The sequence below is a fragment of the Vicugna pacos genome, chromosome 1 (genome assembly GCF_048564905.1).
Source record: "Vicugna pacos chromosome 1, VicPac4, whole genome shotgun sequence".
NCBI lineage: Eukaryota > Metazoa > Chordata > Mammalia > Artiodactyla > Camelidae > Vicugna > Vicugna pacos.
The window spans coordinates 119741083-119762145 of record NC_132987.1 but is presented as its reverse complement, the minus strand read 5'-3'; the positions used below and the strand labels follow the sequence as shown (position 1 = coordinate 119762145).

The 21063-nt window shown below is 49.7% G+C and overlaps 1 protein-coding gene across 1 annotated transcript in view; it reads left to right on the top strand.

Annotated features, from left to right (window-relative positions):
• DSCAM (DS cell adhesion molecule) overlaps positions 1–21063 on the top strand; it is a 667301-nt gene that overhangs the window by 553313 nt on the left and 92925 nt on the right. The window contains exons 17-18 of the mRNA XM_031684569.2: positions 5710–5780; positions 19972–20212. Coding sequence (XP_031540429.2) covers positions 5710–5780; positions 19972–20212 — 312 coding nt within the window. The remainder of the gene's footprint in view (positions 1–5709; positions 5781–19971; positions 20213–21063) is intronic.

Here is a 21063-nt window from a genome sequence, read left to right as displayed (position 1 = left end):
TTAACTACTTAATTCTTCATTCTTACGCCTTTTAACCCAGGAAAAGAATGAGCAAGTTAGGCCAGGCATGGTGTACATTCGGTAAAGCAGAACTCAGAAGTTAGGTGCAATGTTACCTAGTGATCTCATTTTTCTGATTAAGGTCTGAGGGAAACAGAGCCAAAAAAACAGAAAAGGGGTCAAAGAGCTGCTTACACCAGCCAGGATCCCCAAAGGCACACCTTTAGGGAGCCGTAGGTATCTCGAGATAACCGTTCCCGCTCTCACTGGCCCCTTTCCCTAAAGAAATGAGGCCGTCTCTTAAGCAGTGAGAATCCGCAGAGGGAAGCTCCTGGAAGCTGTAGACCCACTCATTTTTATGGTAATGGCATCCTCAAGTCCCCAGCACCTGAGGGTGCCTCTCCCTCCCTGTGGCCCAATCAGAGACGAGCCGCCCCTGCCTGCCCACTCCTGTGCCTGCACACTGTGCCGACCGCTGTCTGGAGGGCCCTCCGAGGTCCGCATCTCCTTCTGTGCAGATCAGCCATGCCCCCCAGTGCCGGACCTTCTCCAGTCTCCCTGGATGACGTTGTTGCCTTGTCCCCCAGCACCAAGGAGAAACCTTTCTGACAACAGCCTTTAAGCCATATCGTCACTTCTCCCCAGGGCCACGTGTCCTCACGTCTCTATCCCCCGTGTGTGTCTGGTACAGGGAGAGGGCTCGGTACACATGGGAGAATTGTTCATGAACATACCTGGTAGGATTGTCTTAGGACACAGACAGATAGCAGTGTGTGTGTGCGTGTGTGTGTGTGTGTGTGTGTGTGTGTGTGTGGTGAGGAAAAGCTATGGAGGGTTAAAACCACACTGACGTTGTGAGTGGCATCATAAAGAGACAAAGGTAGGGAAAGGCAAAAGGGTAGATCTAAAAGGTGGAGGGAGGAAGGAGGCAAGAGAAGGAAGACGGTCCACCCATCAGAGCTCTAGCCGGGACCAAAGGAGGAATCCGAGCCGGCAGCCGGAGCCACGCGGATGCTGGTTGCCCTTTAGGCTGGACGTGCACCCCGATTAACCGTCGTCCCCACCCCTCTTTCATGTAAGGGTTCAGTAAGCCACAACCCATGGACCAAATTCCACTTACGACTCTCGAGCTAAGAACAGTTTTTACATTTGAAAAAGAAGAAAAAGAAGAAAAAGAAGAATATGCCACAGAGACTGCACATAGCTCGCAGAGCCTAAATCTTTACAATTTGGTCCCTTACAGGAAACGTTTCCGGATTCTTAACTCGGGTCTTGCCACAGAGGGAGTTTGGGTTTCGGATTCCCATTGTATCATCCACTGCAGAGCTGAGGGAAGAAGGAATCTCTGCCATTCACAGAGCATCCCCACCTAATGCTGGAAAACAGCATTGTTCCAGCTACACAGCAGCGCAGTTAATTTCACGTTAGAGTCACAAGGGCATTATCAGACCCTCTGATGCACTTGATCTCAGGAAATAGCCATGAAGCACAGATCACGCTGCCCAGCACACTTTCTGACTCCCCTCAGCAATCCTTAGTCCCCTAGAGAGGAGAAATCAAGAGAGAAAGTGGAGACACGGTCAGCAGTTAAGGAGATTAGCTCCTAAAGGACCAGAAGAGCTCTGAGACGCCCGGTTTCTTTGACGCCAAGCAGCAGGTCATGTCCGCAGCTGACCCTCACCCAAGACCAGCCTCCCCGTCAGCAGCGGCGCCTTGAAGGACAAGTGTCACTTAATGCGGTGACCGAGTTGGGGTGGCTGATCTCTTCAACTTTTATGAACCTGCCCCGAGACCGTGAATGTTCAGTGATGCCGGAGCTCATCGAATAACCAGTGAGTTTTCAAACTCATCAGGACTATGGAAGGGTCACCACGTGGAGGGGATGGGTTTCCATTGGATCCCGCACTGAGTGGACGAGTCTTGCATCATCTTGCATCACATTCCAGGATAGCTGGTCTGATCTAGAAGGAGAGTGTCCTGTGTGCTGAGCTGGAGGCAGAGGGGGAGGGAGTGTGACGATGGGTTAGTGAATAAAAGGCATCAGCACGTAACAACAGACGCGAGGGCCCAGTGTGGTGCCATCTGTGTTCAAGGAGAGGGTCAGACACACAGAGGGTGCCCGCCGAGAAGCAGGAGTCCCGGAGCCTTCAGCATCCTGCTTCCGTGGTGTTGCTGTGCTCCAGCTTCTATTTAGAGATGCTGGAAATTAAACCAAAATAACCACTGCCCTCCTCGCTGCTCCTCATCCATGCCCAGTGCACTCCGTCGTTCTGGAATACTCTGGAATTATTCAGAAATGCTTTGGAGCGTCCTTTCCCTCCTCCCATATTTCCTTCATGCCTTTGCTCCAAGATCACCTTCTCAGTGAGTCCTACCCTGACCACCCTATTTCATGTCAACCCACCGCCCACTCAGGTCCCCTCCCTCCCTCAACACTTTCCTTGCAAAAAATGGGATCCATCTCCATCAGCATACCATACAGTTTGCTGATGTATATTGTTTATGACTGTTCTTGGTCCTTCCGTCCCTCAAAGGCAGGCAGAGTTGCCTGTTTTGTGCACTGCTATTCCCAGACACGTAGAGCAGTGTCTGGCACATGGCAGGGCCTAAATAAAGAAGAGTTTAAATGAATACACTCTTTATTTGAGAAATCATTATTAAATGAATTCATCTTTTCCCAGTTGAGGCGTCAACTGTTCTTGGTTTTATTTTAATTTTTACAGAATGGCATCTTGGTCTCCTTGCCCAGCAAAGAACATTCTGCTCACCCATGCTATCAGAGATGAGCGGGAGGTCGGAGGTCATGCAGGGGCCCTGCAGGCTTTTTTTTTTTGTGCCCACTTTTACACCCCAGTCTTTGCCCAGTTTTGGATCTGGCGCACGAGAGGCCCTCAGTAAATTCCTCAGAAAGGAACCAGAGAGAGAAGTTTGGGAGAGCTTCCCGCTGGGGTGGCTCAGCTCAGCTCCCTGAGCAGTTACGCCCCAAGCCTCTGGGTGGAGCCAGGAGACAGATACGTGGAGGAGAGGATATCTGGGGGCTGAGGGGAGTGCTGAGGCTTGAGTCTTGGCATTTGTTCCCTGGTTGGAAACGAGAGAGGACCGTCATGGGTTTGGCAGTTAGAATCTGTCATCGCTGTGTTTTTAGCCAAAAGGAATTCGTGAAAGTTGCCTTGCCCAAAAAAACACATTCAGGAACTGTAAATATAGTCTTCACTTACTACTCTTTTTACAGATTGAGTAGTTTTGGCTTCTGTAGAAATGCAGAGATTATTTATTTTGGAAAATCACATTCATTGTTAATTCTTACCTCTAGCCATCTCCTTTTTCCCGCCAGAAAAAGCTAAATGTTCTGATTTTAAAAAAGGAGAAGAAACTAAGCTTTCTATTTATAGTTCAGCTTCAATTCAAGAGCATGTAAATAAACTCTGAAATGTCAAATGTCAACACAATTTTCAAATTTAGTTAAATAAATGGATGCCTAATGGTTGATCTTCAATCATTTTAGCGTTGGGCATTCAGTCTGCCTTGGATTATAATTTTACAGAAACTGTTCTTCCGCAATGAAATGAGGACTCATGAAAAAATTATAGCTAAGGAGTTGGAAGAAAAGCACTACAATTCTGAAGCAGACTCATTTTTTATATCATTTAAAAGGTTTTCCTTATAATGTTTTAGAAATTTAGAGTGGAAAATTCAGTGCCCAAACTGACAAAGACTCTACCCAGTTATATTGGGCACAGCCCTAATGTGTGTTTATGGGCTATAATATTTTAGCCTCTGCCTTTTTTTTTAATTAAAAAATTTTAACACCTTTATTGTATGATTCCTATACAGTAAACTACACATATTTCAGATGTACAATTTGATGGGTTTTGATGGATGCGTATAGTTTCTGTCACTTTATCTTTACGCGAGGAAAGATCTGAATGCACTCACTTCAGAGACGAGGCCGACTAGTAAAAGAATTACTGACAAACCATTGAAGTATTGCTAGTCTAAGTGGAAAAGGTCTTGGGTTCTTAAAAGTGGTCTTGGAGACAGGGACTGTTCCCCCCGTTTCATGGGGGGCTTTCATAAAATGCCAGCCCAGAAACAAATTGTCCCCAAGTCGTAATTGCATCGTTGACTTTGTGTTTTCTCCTAGAATTGAAAGCGTTTTTTAGAAACACTCTTCTAGTGCCTCGTCTGTGATTATGAATGTATCTCAACAAGAAAATAAAGGCTGTGCCGGTGGCTCCGCTCCCCCAGAGGGTGCCCCAGCCTTGCCCCCGCTTCTGAGCAAGCAGGCTCCTTGTTCAACTGGATTTAGCAAAATTAAGTTAAAATAATCTGGCATCGGTATAGCTGTCAGACCCTCAAAATAATTCTCCCAAGGGTTCTGTGGATGAACTGCATGCTTCTCCGCGACCGCAGGATTATCTGTGTGTGAGGGAAATCTGACCCACGTGTTTTCACTGGATCTGATAAAGGGCTTGACCATGTGAGCAGAAATTTGGTGCAGGGCCGTAACAATGATCACAGTTAGCTGAATGCCAGCCTCTCCCTTGGTTACTGTTTAGAAATTCGCTTTAGTGCCTAGCACAGCCTTTTAGCCTGGAGAATCAATAAACCTGAGAGGCTGTGGGCCCCCAGAAAACTGTCCTCGTGACCTCCTGGGGGGGCAAGCTCTGAGTTTCAGCTGCATGGCCATGTTACTCAAAACTTCTTTGAGAAGAGGAAAACGTGTTTCCCTTGCTCTCGCCTCTCCCCTAAAATGACGTTTCTGTCTTCCCTTCCTCTCTCGCTGCCAAGCCCCTCAGGCTGGTTTCCCTCCATCATTCTTGCTTTTTTGTCGCCCACGTGCTCCTGACCCTCGTGCAAACTGGCATCCAGAGAAGTGGCCCTTTGTGCAGCTCAGCAGTGACTGAAAACCTGTCCATCTGAAAATGCTGTCATCCAAAGGGGTCTCTCCCTGCTGGCCCCTGGGTGACCACTGCCTTCAGCTCCCAGAGACACTTGGGCATATGCTGTGTTGTGTCTTCATCCAGTTGTTCAGATGAGATTAGACTCTTGCAGGCCAGGGATGTCTCCTCTCTCTAAGCTCTGCGTTGCGTGTGCAGACACGGTCCGCCCCAGTCCCGAGTGCCTGGCTGTGCCTGGGGCGTCATCAGCACCTGCGCAAGCACTGGGAGCGGGTGTGTGAGAGTCTCTGCTTTGCTTTACCCTTCACCTCTGCTTCTGCCTCTGGCTGCAGCCCCAGGTCAACAGGAGTTTTTAATTGAAAAGAATGGAGAAGTAAAGCAACCGAGAGACTCAAAGACAGAGAAATCTTCTTTTTTCCCTCCCCAAGTAGTTCTGAGCAACCCAAGGACCTCAGCACGTCCCTACACAAGGCTTCCAAAGGAACGAGCACTGCACAGTGACCCCGGAGACAGGCTGTGTGACAGTCTCCCGATCCAGCGGTCAGCGTGCTCAGACTTGGGGTTCATTCATCCAGGTGTCAGAGACAAGGGGAGGAAGCACGAGGGCAGGTCCTGAAAGTTCATTTTCTCTCGGCGTGAGTGAGCCCGGGGTGAACCGTGTGCACGCGACTCTGCAAAGCGGCCTTTCCTGCTAGAGCAGAAAGCACGCCTGTGCTGCCGGGGCCTGTCCCCGGGGCCCGCGTGTGGTTGTGGGGTGTCTGCGCCCCGGAACCCGTCTCTAACCGGCCTGTGGCTCTTGGTCTTTCAGCTCCTGACGGCCCGCCCCAGGAAGTTCACCTGGAGCCCGTATCTTCTCAGAGCATCAGGGTCACCTGGAAGGTAAACCCAGTAACACTTGTCTCGGGCACTCCTCCACGGGAGCGGGGGGCGGGGAGCACCTCACTCATGTTAAGCGTTCTGATGCCCGGACAGGAACATTCTATGAAGCTTTCATTTTGCAGAGTTAGAGGAAAAGCCCTCTTACTGAAATCCGACATGTGTATGCACATTGGAGTACTTTCACAGCAGTTCTGTTATCTGCAGAGCGTGGAGTTGTCCTTGGTGTCTGGTTTTTCGTCTTTCAATCATGATTGGGTCCTAAGTATCGGTCTCCGCAGGAGTAATGCAGGGGATGTGCGTGACTCTGTGGGTTCATTTCAGCCCAGCGGAAACTTTTTCTAACGGCTTTTTCTAAATGGCAAATCCTGATGTGGTAGCCAGTCCACCAAGTGGCAAAAAGGAGAGAAGTGCTGGCGGTGCCCCAGCTAGCTCTGCCCTGGCACATGCCCGGGGGCGGGGGCGCTGACGGGCCGGCTGCCGTCCGAGGCCGTGGTGCCCCCGGCATGGCCAGCAGATGCAGACAGGCTGCTGGTGAGCAGAAGGCTTGTCACCCGCTGCCGGGAGAAAACCTGCCGCTCAGCACGCGGCTCTGAGTCCGGCCGACGGGTTTTCTGTGGTGCGACTGAATCCACACACTGTACACCAGAGACTAACGCGGGACCGTCCACCAACTATACTTCAGTACAAAAGAGATCATTGAATGAACAGACTTTCTCAAGGACGGAAGCGACCCTGACTTACATTCTGGCCCAAATTCATTGCGAACCAGCACGCTAGGCGCCACTGCCCTGGGGGTCTTGAAGTCCCTCAGCTGGCGGCGAAGCTGCCTGGGGAGTCGGCCACCTCCTTCCTGTGCTCGCACAGACGCCACGTCATTTGGAGTGCGGTGGCCGGGTCAGGACTTCTGCAGAGGTGCGCGTGCTTTTCCGGTTCTGGGTTTCTCTCACTGCTCGTTTTCTCCTTACCTCCTCCCTCACCCTTTTCCGCTGCGCTCTCCCCGAAGAAGAAGGTGGCAGCCGGAGTGAGGTCTTCGAACCCCACGCCTCTTGTTCCCTGGAAAACACTCGCCCACTGCGCCTGTTGTTGGCTTTCGTCCTTGGAGCCTCAGCTCTTTCACAAAACCACCAGCCTCCATAACAACAAAAAGGGGATTTTCCTGCTTGGAGTGGACACCGCCTTCGGTGTTAACACGCACTAATGCAGCAAGCCGCTTTGTGCAGTCTCACAGCCCAGCCAATGAGCTGTGATGCCAGCGGGTGGCGGGCTGTGTCTGTTCAGGGCTCAGACAGGGCAGGCTGAGCCGTGTGGGGAGGGGCGCCGTCCGCCTTTGTGAGCGCGTCGACCCGCTGCGAGCATCACACACCCTGCGAGAACGGCACTCAGCGAGCCGCGGCCCCGCACGCGTCCCGGCCGCTCTGCCCGGGGACGCCGACTCACTCCGCCCGGAGTTAGATGGGGAGTTTCGCCCACGTTCCGTTGCACTGTCTTTTCATGCACTTTCTTGCACGACAAGACCAGCTATTATGGTGGCCCCTGGAGCTTTCTGTGTCCTGCACCAGAGAGGTGTCTGTCCACAGAGCTCTTGTATCTAAAAAGTGGAAGCTCTGGAGGCTTTAAAAGGCAAGAAATCCTTTCTGTCTCCATAGAAAAGCAGCAGGAAGTCAGTAGGTTTCAGTTAAATTTCTTCTTAGAGTCAAAGGGAAGAACAAGTGGTGGGCTATCAAAAGAGGCCTTGTCTCCTTTAGACGGTGAGCGGATTGTCACGTCCTGTTTGTGGACAGTGAGTTATCTCGGGGTGGCGGGCTGCCGGCATTGCCTGGCCTGTCAGAACGCAGGCAGGTGTGTGGGTGATTGAACCACCGAGTGACATAGGGCTGCCATTGATGGGCTATCGTTTCACACTGGCCTGATCGTGTAATGACAGTGCATCACTGATTCAAACAAACTGCATGCGATTCTAGGTAATCCAAGTACAATATATTGCCTAAAATATGCTTTTATTTTATGGTGTAAAAATTCCTGATTTATGTTTTGTGTAATTAGCCTCTTTAGGCTGATAGGAAAGGAGGAAAAAGAAGAAAGTAAAGAAAGACAGAAATGGCATTAGTCCAAGGAAGGGGCTGCACATCCGTCAGCCAGGATGGAAATACCGGGGGGAAGGAGGCGGAAACTCATTTAGGGTCATGAGACAACCCATCAGAAGTAGAAGATGCGCCCAGTGGAGAGGCAGGACGTAGAGGGGAGAAAAGCTCCGGGTTTTGGGTGGGAATCCAGCCTTTTCAGAAACTAACCCTCTTAAATGTCAGGGGCACGTTCTCGGCCGTTTCCTGCCACCAGTGAGCCATGTTCCATGAGTTTAACTCTCACTGACCCGGCAACACTTCTGTAACTCACGCCTTCCAGTGAACAAAATTAACAGCTTTCCCTGGTTATCTTGGTTATTTCTTTCACCAAAGAAAAGTGTCAAATGTTTCCATTTTCATGTTCGGCAGAGGTTACCCGCGGCCTGCTGGCTACAGGCCAAGCCCCAGAGGACAGCCTGGCTACCAACACCAGGTCACAGCCCCTGTTTCAGGTCTGCTGCCCTCTCCTTCCCCAGGTATATGGGACCCCGTGGGCTGTCATCTCCTCTCCTCCACTGACATTGCTGCTCACCCTGTTTGTAGCACCCCACCCTCCTACCCGTGCGGTCCCACCCATCAGGTCCCACCCGTCCGGTCCCACCTGACCCCTCTATGAAGATGCGAAGACGCATGAATCTCCAAAGTGGAATTAACTCTTCCATCCTTAGCTATCCCTACCCCAGGTGATGGTTCCACGAGGTCCCCAGCACATGCGTTCTGTGGTCCCTTCAATCGCATCTCCTCCGCCGTTCTGCGAGCTCCTTAGAGACAGGGAGTGTCTCAGTTGTCTTTGGTTCCCACGGCTGGTGGTTCTGCGTGAATGAATGAGTGCATATGTGAGTTGGAAATGACAAGTGTTCATGTCACACTAGTCTCTGGAGTACATGTCTTTCAGAAGCTGCTGTGAGGAAGGCACCCTAGCTTTCAGGCTCTCCAAAAACCAGGCTGTAACACGGTGAGGGTCTAGTTCACACTGCAGGAAATAGAGTGGAGTGTCCAGTGGTGGACACCCAACGGCACGACCCACGCTCCGTGCACCAGGCAGACCGGCCATTCACATGTGGGTTTCTACTATAATTTATTGGGAAAAAAATGGCAATAATTATCTAATAAGTGTGTGATAAATTGTAGGGAAAATGGGCATCAGCAGCATATCACTTAAGTGTGAGCCCCCGGGAAGATGGCCAGGAACCAGGAATTAAATTGTCTGTATTTCATAAGCTCAGAAACCTCCTCGGCACTGTTGCATATTCTGAGTCAAAGATGCTAAGCCATGCCTTAGCGGAAGCTCAGGATGCAAAGCAGGGGTTCTAAGTAAAACAAAGATAAAGCAAATGAAAAGGAAGCTTCCCTTTGTAACTCTTGCTCCACACCCCGTGAAAAACAAAAGGGTTCGCATAAGCAGATACAGTTTACTGTATGTTTCTGCTGGGGTTGTTCAAAATCAGAGAGAATAGTTAAAGCTACAGATTATTGATAACAATATATTTGACTAAGTCCCTGAAAATTGTAAAACTAAAGGGGAATTCTCTGTTCTTTTCAGAAAATTCTGATTTTAGTCCCTCTCCTAAGTGTAAAAACACTGACAGAACGTGTTTCTTTTGACAGTTCCTGTCACCTAACCTTCTGGTCACTCTCAGAATCAACTGATCCTATTTTATGCAGATTAAGGATGGTTTGATAACTATTCACATATGCTCATGGGACGTTCACAGTTTAGACTGTTTAATTACTCTAGATATCTCAAGCCATTTACCCAGAGAATGCAGTTGTAAGGCAGAGACATCTTTCCTGTAGACCTCAATGTTGTGTTTTGTTTTGAATGAGAACTCTTTTTAAAGCTGTGGGCTATCCCCAAAACATGAACCTTTCAATTGTTCAAATAAAACCGAGAATTATGGAAATTTTCCGTTGCCTTGCTGAAAACAATCGCCAAACTGACGACTCAGGGTAAAACTCCTGAGAATGAGGTGGCCACTGTCTTGTTCTTCTGCATCCTAGTCTCTGACTGGGATTTTATTTAGAATAAACAGTGTTGCAGAAAAGACACGTGCTTTCCGTAAAATATTAACGTTGAATATTTGGGGATTTCGTTCAGTTTTAGTAATCTGAAGAGTGCTTTTTACTGGAGCACCACGTCTCCTCAAGGCACAATAATTCCAACTATTTGAGGACTCGTTTCAATGTTTCAGAGATGAGCTCTTACAATGGGAAAACAGCCTAGTTTATCATTTAAAAATAAAGCTGCTTATCGCCTGCGACCTTCACAGTAGTGATGTAATAAACTTCCACCTGCCTTAGACGCCCACGTCCCTCCACCCGCAGGGTGAGACGTGCCGCGCGGGAAGGGTGACTTACAGGCAGCGCTGCTCGTTTCTGGCTGGGGTTCCTGGGAGACCTGTCCTCCTGAGTCCTCGCTCGCTGCCCGGCTCGCTGCTCAGCCCTGACACGCTTTTTACCCTGAGGTCTGTGCGCTAGGTAGACCTAGTTGTGTACAACCTCCAAAGGTGGAGGGATTTGCCCAAGATCTGAGGGCTTGTGACTGTCAGGTGGAGAAACCCTGCCTACCCTGGCTGTCTGCCTGCCTGCTGGGCTTCCAAGCAGTTGATAAGCTAATGCACGTGAAGTGAGCTTGTGCACGGAAAGGTCAACAAGCATTTCCATTTCCTTTTCCTTCCAACCTCATGCTATAAATTTTACCCAACCCCATTGAAGTTAAAGAAAATAAGTAACATGTACATTTTTACCTACTACCACTTTCTTCCCAAATTGTAGACTTCACCTGAGCATAACTTGAGCAGTCAGCCCACATCCGTCTTTCCGAAGTCAGTTGAAATTCAGAAGTGTTGCCTTGGAGTTAATTTTACTTAATTTTTGAACTCTCGCTTTCATCCTTAGGCTGTGCAAAATTACAAAATTTACATTTCTTTTATGAACTAATCAATTGGTTCTAGAGTTGGATTTTCAACAGTTTTATTAAAAATCCTGACAACCAACATGCCTTACAAATATTTAAGGAATTGTCAGCCCTTCTCATATTAGCAAGTCTAAGCTCTTCCCCTTATAATGAGAGAAGAAAAATCCAAACTGATTTCAGAACTTCTTGGTCGTCCACATAGAGGACTGCCCTCCCTCAGCTTCCTTCAGTTGACGAGACCGTGAGCTCAGTGAGGGTAGAGGGCATATGTTCTTCGTTTGCAATATCCCAGTAGAAGAGCAGTAAATACTTGTTAAATAAATACAGGAACCACTACTCCCATTGTTCACGTTCATGTTCAAATATGCATATCAAGAAGGGGCACCTTTCCTTTGGAGACCTCGGGGCTCCATAAAAAGCCCTACATGACTATATTAGCATCCTACTTTTTGGCACATACGTAAAACGTACAGATCCTTTTCATAAAACCATTCATCACTTTTTTGCTTCATTTAGAATACAGTCTGCATCTCTCCCCATGTATTCACTGGATTAGCCCTCTTGGTTTAACCCTGTGATCGGTCAGTCTTTTCCTGGGGTCCTCGGAGTTGGGACCCCATTTCTCTGTCCCAGAGCAGAACTGCCAGCCTGCCTGCCCAGAGGGTCCCGGCTGGCCCCCCACCCTAAGCAGGCTGTCCTTCTGGCTCCCAGCCTTCAAGTGCAGGGAAAAGATGCTGGCCACCTTCCCAAAGGCTGCTTGGCGCCAAGAGTGTGGGACCCAGGTCTATGCCTGGGCGTGCTGGGAAGACAGGCTGGCTGGGACCCAGCCTAGGAGGGGTGGCTCCATTTAGCCCCAGAGCAAAGGCTGTGCCTCTCAGCTGACTCACCCTGACAGGGTGTAAACTGAACTTGAATGAAGGACTAAGGTCACGCCAACTCCGTTCATCAGCTGGCAGTCCTTTCAGATGGTTTCCTCTGAAAGCTTCACGTTGAGCCTGGATGAACCTGGCATAATGCAAGGTATCTGAGGACAGACATTTGCATTGTTCTGATTATAAACAAGTTATGAACTGTTAGGTTACAACAGGTTAGAAGGTTAGGATCGTATTTTTGCCTTGACTAACAGAACTTATTATCAGAAATGCAAATAGGGGTAATGAGTAGAAACCATGAGGCTGGAACTGAAGCAGCATTTTGGACATTTGCTAGTGACCAGCCATGGGTCTCTGTTTAGTACACCAGCATCAGGTTTTGTAAGTGAATTGGCTTCTAAAGTTGGGACATTAGGCTAAAAATTGCTTATAGTCAGGATCAAGCTAAATATATTCAATTGTGTATCTAGTACACGGCATAATTTAGGATGAAAACCTACAGTGTCATATATTTATGAATATATGATATTTGCATTGAAAATAAAGAGTGCATGTAAAAGTATAGCTTGACAGCATTCCATGGCATTATGGGTAAATAGGAGCCACGTAAGTTAAATGCATCTACAGCAGGTGAATTACAGATAATAAGAATACTTTGGTACAGCATGAAAAGTACTGGATTAGACTTCAGCATAATTCGGTATTACTCCTGTCTCTGCATTTAATAAAAACGATCTTTGTCATGCAGACAAGGGACTCCTTAAACAGTTCGCAGGTGCAGTGCCACCGTGCAGTGACGTCATCACTAGCGTGTGCCTGGCAGACACCAGTCCATGACCAGAGGCCAGCTAGTGCTCGCATCCCTTCTCCTCCAGTTGAACGGATGCTGGGATTTTGCCATCCTGGCAAGGAGGGGAGCTGACTCTCATTCCACCCAAACCCTGGCCTCTCTCGGCCCCTCCTCTCCTCGCCCTCCTCCTCCCCCTTCCCTCCCTGCCCCTCGCCTCCAGCCAGCCAGTGAATCCTACCTGCAGGGGCCAGTCCACAGCGCTGTGTCCTCCAGGGGTCTGCACCCTGGCTCTGTCAGGGGCCAGAGAGCAAATACTCCAGACTCTGGGGCCCAAAGGTCTCTGTCACAGCCACGCACCTCTGCCGCTGTAGCCCCGAAGCAGACACGGCATGTGCGTGCTTAAGTGGGAGTGTCTGGGCTCCAGTACAGCATACTCAGGCCCAGGGAAATTTGAAGCTCAGATAATTTTCATGTGTCACAAACTATTCTTTTGATTTTTTTGCAATTGTTTAAAAATGTGAAAAAAATGTACAGTTTTAATTAAGAGCCATAGAAAAACAAGGACTATCTGACTTCGCCCCAGGACCGTAGTTTGTCAGCCATGTTTAGTAAACCACGATGATACCTGGAGAAGCAGCAACAGACAACTGAGACTCATCACAGTAGCTCCTCTGCACTGGTCCCCTGGGCAGAGATTCAGAGCACCAGAGACCTCTTCCCTGCCTTCTGCACAAGCTCAGCAGATCTGGGTCAGCGGTGCCCCCGCCCAGATCTCTGTGTCTTTTTGCTGGGTCCCTCTGGCCCTCCATGGCCACTCTGCCATCCACAGGGGCCCCTGTTCCCTGCAGGGGAGCTACTCCAGGTGGGATGCCCGTCTGCACAGGGGGAGCCAACTCCTTTGGGATCACTCAGCTGCTACTAAATGGTGGCCCCAGCCTAATGCTCACAGTCTAGCACACACTGTCTCTTGGCGTCAAAATCAAAACCGCTTTTCCTCTAAACCCTATTACCTGCAGGCTGGGCGGTGCGGGCTGGACCAGTCTCCCAAAACCTCACAGTCTTCAGGTGGATTCTTTCCTGCCTGGGCCTTGGCTGCCTGCCTTTTTGGCCACGGAAACTTCCATAGCCCCCCTCCTCACTCTCTTCTGCTCTTTCCCTGGTCTGAACCCAGGGCAGAGTCCCTCTCCCTGCCGTGTCTCTCTGACTGACCCCACTCCCAGGCTCTGAGACACTGAGCCATCACCCTTCTGGCCAGGTCTGCTTCTTGGACGTCTCCCCTGGCTTCGCTGGGATGCAGCAGCCACCCTCCTCCTTGCCAGCTCCCTGAGTCGGGACATCTAGAGGTCTGATGTTAGCGGGGGAAACTCCCGGAGGCCTCGGAGCTGATATGTACGAAGCCGGTCCTGGTCTGCATGTGTGCTGGGAATCCCTCTGTCAGGCCATTGGCAGAAATCATGGGCGAGCCGTCGTGGTTGGTGAGAAGTGCTCTAGGTGGTCACCAGAGAGTGATTTGCAAAAGGCAGCAAAATTCCAAACAAGGAAAGGCCCAGAGTAGCTGTTTGACTGAAGTCTGTTGGTGGGATGGATGAATGAATGAGGGAGTGAATGAAATGAGAGCCACCCTCTGGTTTGGAAATTGAATAAACGGAGTCCTGTTTTGCAACCATTAACCTCAAGTTCATCCTACGACATTCTCCGAGCCTGTTTCTAAAAGTCCTCATTTGTGTTCCAACCGGTGCACACCCTTGGCTGCCATCTCCTCCTCGGCCGCCAAGTTTGCCTAGAACACGGTGACTGTCAGCTCCAAGTCCACATTCTTGGCCCCGTAGGACACTGCAGACCTTCCAACACTTGGTCACTCATGACTTCTCAGGCTCCTTCGTTCTAAACATGTCTCATTATCGGATCATGTGTCCACTTTTTATTTCCTAACATGTGGCCTCCTCATTCTCATGCGTCCCTCAGTGGACACGAACGTTGACGGGGAGCCACGTGGTGACACATACTGCTTGCACGAGAGCTGCAAGGCCGACAACGTGCGTAGTGCGAGGCAACTCAAAGGAGAGAGACCGAAGGAAAATGTGCGTTGAGGCAAGGATGTCAGGCGCCTCTCTGTGACCTCTCTCCCTCAAAACCCACCGTCCGCTCATCCAGAGAGGCTGCTCTGTCAGCCCGCGGTGGCTGTGGGGCGCAGCAGTGCTCTGTCCAGCGAGGCAGCTGTCCCCTCCTCCACCCCAGCCCCTCTGTGCAGCTGTCCCGCTGCTGCTGTGTGACTCCCGGGACCACAGAGGGCCTCCAGCCCTGTCCGCACTCATTCCCTCTGTTCCACAAAGACACCAAGAAAATACATGGGTTATCGGTGACCTAAAAAATCAGAGAATGTGCAGACATTGCGTTTTGACTGAAGTCCCTCCCAGGTGAGGCCAATTCTAAACCTCTCAATGACTTCCCAGTGATAACAGCGGTCCTCAGACTTGAGCGTGTGCCAGAATCCCAGGGGGCTTGTTGAAACACGCGCCCCCAGCCCCCTCCCGCAGCCAGCCTGTATTCCCGCTTCAGGAGGTCTGGGCAGGGCCCCCGCTTCTCCCCAGTTTCCCTACACCCTTGCCTTCCCCCCGCCCCCGATGATCCCCACACACACCTCCCCAAAGGGTCACTGCGGGCTGCTCTGCATTCCCAGGTCATCTCTCAGCGCCGCTGTGGACACTGACTGGTTTCCTATAGTGCTGCCCCACTTGGAAAAGGAAGCCGTCCCTCTTCCCTTCCGTCGTCCCCTGGGCAAACCTTCAGCCCTGCAAGCACCAGACTCTAATCACGGATTCACCGTCGGTCTCCCCGACACACGATGCCTTGGATGGAACAGGCACCAGCTCCTGGCTGTTCACTTCAATGCATCTGTTCCCTGAGCAAGTTACTGCGTTTATGCTCCTTATACTGGGGAGCATGGAAGCGGGTGCTGGAGGAAGCACACAGAGATGAAAAAGACAGCCCCCCACTTCTGTAATAGAAGGGAAATGAGAACAGGTTACATTCGCAGTGAATCTGGAGAAATCTAAAAGGAAATGTTTCAAATCATCGTTCAACCAAATCAGTCACCGTGCCGGAGTGAAGCAGTGTTCTTGGAGCGCAGAGTCCTGCCGGGGAGGCGTGGGCTCCCCGGTCAGCAGACGGAGCCGGGCACTGAGCAAAGTCCGTTCGCCAGCAGTGGGAAGGGGGAGGGGAGCGTGCCGGAAACAGGGCCTGGCTGGTGGTTTTCTGCAGAAGAGATGCCTGTTCTAATGACCACATCCACACGGGTGCTGTGAGCATTTGCTCAGCCCTGCTTTTGCCATCTCTGTAAAGAGCGAAGAATCTGCCATGGGCAGCTTGCAGGCTGATTTGGGTGGACACAAAAGATACAGGCACTTGCAAACTGCACAAATACATTGACACAGGGCTCCTGTTGTCATGGAGACCAAAAGAGACAGTGGCTTAAAGGAAGCAGGGGGTGGGGAGGGACTTGGAGGCTGGAGAAAGGGCTCCTGGAAGGATGAAAGAAGGCTGTTTAGGGAGACCACAGGAGGAAAAAAATGTCAGGACTGGAAGCAGGGAGAGAGAGTCACAGATGGCAGATAATGAGACAGATGAAAAGGAGTCAGGGTCATCACTGGATGCAAAGGCAAAGGGAAGGAAGAGTAAAATTCAACACGGAAAACAGTGACTCCTTCCACGAGAAACACAACAGTGAGTAGGGAAGGCCTTCTCTGAACTGTAGTGCATTTGAAGGAATTTGAGAAAAGGTAAAAACAGAGCACTCACGTATCAAAGCGATCTGTCAATAAGGACGTCTTCCTGCACGGGAAGGGACTCAGATGGCTGAATTCTTGACTATGGAGTGAAGGGAGCCCTCCTTCACTTTAGTTTCTTTCTTTTTTTTTTCCTGATCACTTATTTTCCCAGTCTTCCTTTAACATGTATTAAGAGGTCTGGTTGCCAGGTGAGATTTGCTATAAATCTTTAGGCCTGAGACAGGAGGGAAGGGGCAGGGCACAGGCATTAAACGAATGACACAGCAATTGAGGATAAGACATAAACTGGTAGAACCAGCTCAGCCTGAGACAGTGGAGGATCTGACTTCCAGAGGAACTTGAGTCTCATTTTAGGTTCACTGTAATGTATTAGCTGCTACATGACACACCCACAGGCACCATGACGTTTCCAAACCTGGCCATGAAAGGCCAAAAAGTAGGCGGCAGCCCAGCTCCTGGCGATCCCCACCCCTTCCCCAGAACAGCTGGAATAATCCTCCTGCTTGTCAGCATATGAAATCATGCCGCCCATAGGAGCGAGCCGTCCCCGAGCTCTGGGGCTGATCTCCACTTCCTAGCTGACCCCGTGCGCTGGGGCCACCTCTTGCCTATTGAGACAGCCCACGCTCTGTCTATGGAGTGCGTGTCTCCTTGAATAAACTTACCTTCCCTTTGCTGTGCCTCACTCTTAAATGCTTTCCTATGCCTCACTCTGAAATTCTTCCCTGTGTAAGGCAAGAACCTATTCTCCAGCAAAAGGTTCACCTTCCGCAATCCTTACTGTAAACACATGTACCCCCCTGGCTGGCTGCGCAAGTGAAACGACTCTCTGGAACCCTTGTTTTAAACAGGAAACAAAGGTGGACGACAGTGTCCAAACAAATTGGCTCTTCAAAGCTAGTTTCTTCCCTGAGGGTCTGGGAGATGAAACAGACCCTCCAAACCCTGCCTGGCTCTCATCCTCATGGGTGGGCCGCCGTGCTCATGGCAGCGTAGGAGCCAGCTCTCAACTTGAATCTACATGCACAAAATATGGCAGAAAAACTTAATAAACAAAAATCACCTTCGTGTCACTCTAGAATTAGTAGGACTAACATTTAGTTCTAAGAAAAATGTAAAAGATGTTCTATTTATTTTGTACAAAATATTTAAACTGAGCAGGACAAAACCCCCTGTGTTTTTTAAACTATGTAAGCTAGTCAGAATGTGTGTTCACCCGGGGAGAAGAAGGGCCAAAGGAATATTTCTCCACCTACCTGCGCAGTCAGAGCCCAGGCGCGATTGATCCCCCCAAGCCCCGGAAGGTGGGAGTCAGCAAGCAGGTCCCGCTGCTTGTCGAAGATTCAGCTGAAGTGGGTGCCGCATGTAAACAGTTTCTTGCGGGCTTTTGCCTTCACCCCCTCCACCTCCTTCCTGACCTGACTCCGTGGCCCTGTCCTGTGATCCTGATTTGGTATCTTAGGGAGGCTTAAATTGTCACAGGGAGCCCACTGAAAAATGAGAGTAATTTTCAAAATTAAAAAAATCCGTTATATTTGGATGATGGTATTTAACAGTAAAAAACTGTAGATTCAGAGAGGTAGATTAGTAGGAGTTTGGTATTAACAGGTTCACATTACTATATATAAAACAGATAAAAAGGGACCTACTGTATCACACAGGGAACTGTATTCAGTCTCTTGTAAGGAGCCGTAATGGAAAAGAGACTGAAAAAATATATATGTATATGTGTATGTGTATAATTGAATCACTGCTGTACACTTGAAACTAACATTGTACACTGACTACACTTCATTTTAAAAAAAACTATGCAAACTGGTAGGAATATCTTTGTTTTCTATTTGTCTTATCTGTGACTTTGGGAAGGAAATTAATTTTGTTAATTAATTAAATGATACAAATGCAATTCAGTGGTTGAGATAAATCAAATTCCAGGTAATGGAATTCTCAAAATCTGAACTCTTTCAATCTAATTTCAAAGCAAAGTGAAGAGTTACAGTTCATCGATGCAGAAACAGGTGCAGAGACATTTGCTCATCATAAAGTATGAGCTCTTCCGTCAAGGTCTGACTGCGCCAACCTGACTTCGGAAGTGACAGTTTATAGGACGACCTCCCTGGCATCTATTAGCACCATGTAAATGCATGAATCAGATGGGTTGCTGAGAAGAGCAAGTGGGATCCAAGACGGCCAGAAGTGAGGGAACATGCTTGAAAAAACAGAAATGTGATTTGGCTGCTCTTGTATAACGCGGACAATGCCTAAAGACAGCTGGAGACATCTCATTCCCTTGGGAGGCTGGCGTAGTGAGCAGTCAGTCCACAGATGACTGCTGAACTCCTTCATGCTGCTGTCTGCTCACAGTGTTCTTCTGGCTGGGCATCCAGGACAAGCCCCCAACAGTCCGCCTTGTCTGTTCTCTGCCAGTCCCCACTGCTGTTGGTCCAGCACACTCAGTCCATTCTGGCCGCTCTGTGCCTCCCCCCCAGCAGCCTCCCCTCCCCCTGGAGCCCTAGCCACCCTTCCAGGGTCCCTGGACCGGCCTCTCTGCCTGTGCCAGGCCACTCCCATTTCACCACTTTCTGGAAGCCTGCTGGTGTTCACCGTCCAGTCACACACACTTGGATGCACTTGGATGCTTCAGATTTCTCTAGTTTCCCACGTGTTTATTTCCTCTTTCCAACTGGATTGTAAGCATTTTCAGGGCTGAGAAAACTTTTCAGAGCCCTAAGAGACCTTAATCCACGGTTTGCACTGAAATACACACACACATGTACACACGCACAATGTGCACATGTATACACATATATGCTCACACGCATGTACACACAGACATAATACACATACACACACACATATACCTGCTGATTTCCTGAAAGTCTACAGCACCTTTATTATTTTAGAGCATCGCTTCGATGTTGTTCTCATAACAGACTTGAAAAATTCTGGATTCTTAAAAAAGTCCGACCTATCAGTGAAAACGGTTCTGCCTTCCACTCAGCGATCCCTTACCCTCGGCAGAGAGACGCTAAATACAGCCTCAGCTCGCTCAGCTAAAGTCGACCTAAAATTATTCCAGAATGACTCACCTGAATCAAAGAGGTTTGCCTTCCTGGGGACTCCCTTCACAGCCGGCTTTCAACCTGGAAACACCTTTATTCTGGGATGTTCCATTAGAGTATAAGCTCCGCGAGGGCAGGGGCCATAAAGCAAAAGACCCCTTCTGTTCCCCAGTGCCTGGGACAGGCCGGCGGAGCAGAGCTCAGTAGACGCTGCTGGGCGGAGGTGTGGAGCTGGGCCCCCGCGAGGATGGCTGGCGGCCGCGGAGGCGCTGCGAGCTCAGCCTGTCTTTGGAAACCTCCGCGCCGCTTGGAGAGGCGGCCACCCCAGCAGCAGGACGGAGGGGCTGAGCGCGCAGGCTCTGGGGCCAGATTCCCCTCCTGTCCCTCGGGTGTGTGACCCCCTGCGTCAGCGAGGGTCTTGGTCCCACGTCACAGGACGTGGGACGGGGTTGGAGGGGTGCTGGGCACGTCCACGCAGGTACAGGGAGGGGGTCCGGCCAGGAGCCGGCTCTGCACGACACCTCGCTGCTCCTGCTTCATTTGTGTTTCATTTGTGTTTCCCTACGAGGCGGGCGGGCCCTGGCTTCCCCACTGGCGTCCGTTTAGTGTTCTTCAGTGATTCTCTTCTTTCCTGTTCAGGCTCCCAAGAAACATTTGCAAAATGGGATTATCCGTGGCTACCAGATAGGTTACCGGGAGTACAGCACTGGGGGCAACTTCCAGTTCAACATTATCAGTATTGACACCACCGGGGACAGTGAGATTTACACCCTGGACAACCTGAATAAGTTCACCCAGTACGGCCTGGTGGTGCAGGCCTGCAACCGTGCCGGGACCGGGCCTTCTTCTCAGGAAATCATCACCACCACCCTCGAGGACGGTAGGTTCGCGGGGAAGGGGTGCCGAGCCTTTCCTTCTCCAGGTTTTGTTCTGGTCACCTCCCGGGTCCCCACAGCCTGGCCCCCAGTGACAACAGAAGCTGGAGGTCCCCGAGGGGAAGCTGCTTTCATTATCCCGCCCTGGACACATCTTTTTTTTTTCTTTTTTCTTTTTCCTTTTTCCCCTTATAAATGACAAAATTTAACGAGATACAGGAGTGGGTTAGTATCCTAAAATTCCTCTTTTAAGGGCAGTTTTTGCTTGTTCTAGTACAGATGCACCTTAACTGCTTGTCAAAATTGAGATTTGCAAATGTTAACCACCATACACAAACATAGATAAAAAAATATCTTCTGTGTAGCACAGGGAGCCACGTTCAACATTCTGCAACAACTTTAATGAAAAAGAACGTGGGAGCGAATGCCTGCATATACATATGCACGCCTGGAACACCATGCTGTACACTGGAAACTGACACATTGTAACTGACTGTACTTCAATCAAAAAAAAAAAAAAAGATTTCCAGGTTTTGATTCTGATGAGCTGAAGCAGAAGCCCCAGGGGAGGGACCTGAAGTCTCATCTTTCAAAAAAGTACCCCAGGCAGTTTCATCCTGGACACATCTTGATTGCAAAGCCAAGTCCGCCCCCTTTTCAGCATCTTTCTCTGTCATTTCCTGCACGAGGGCTGAGCTTTTCCCAAGTGAAACCAAGGCTCTCCCTGTGACTGCAGCTGTCTGGCCAGAATGTAGTAACCTGATTTTCTAAGAACTTTTTGAATTTCTCACAAATTTATGTTAAGGAGGATTTTCTTTCTTTCTTTCTCCCTCCCTCCTTTTTTTCTTTTCCTTTC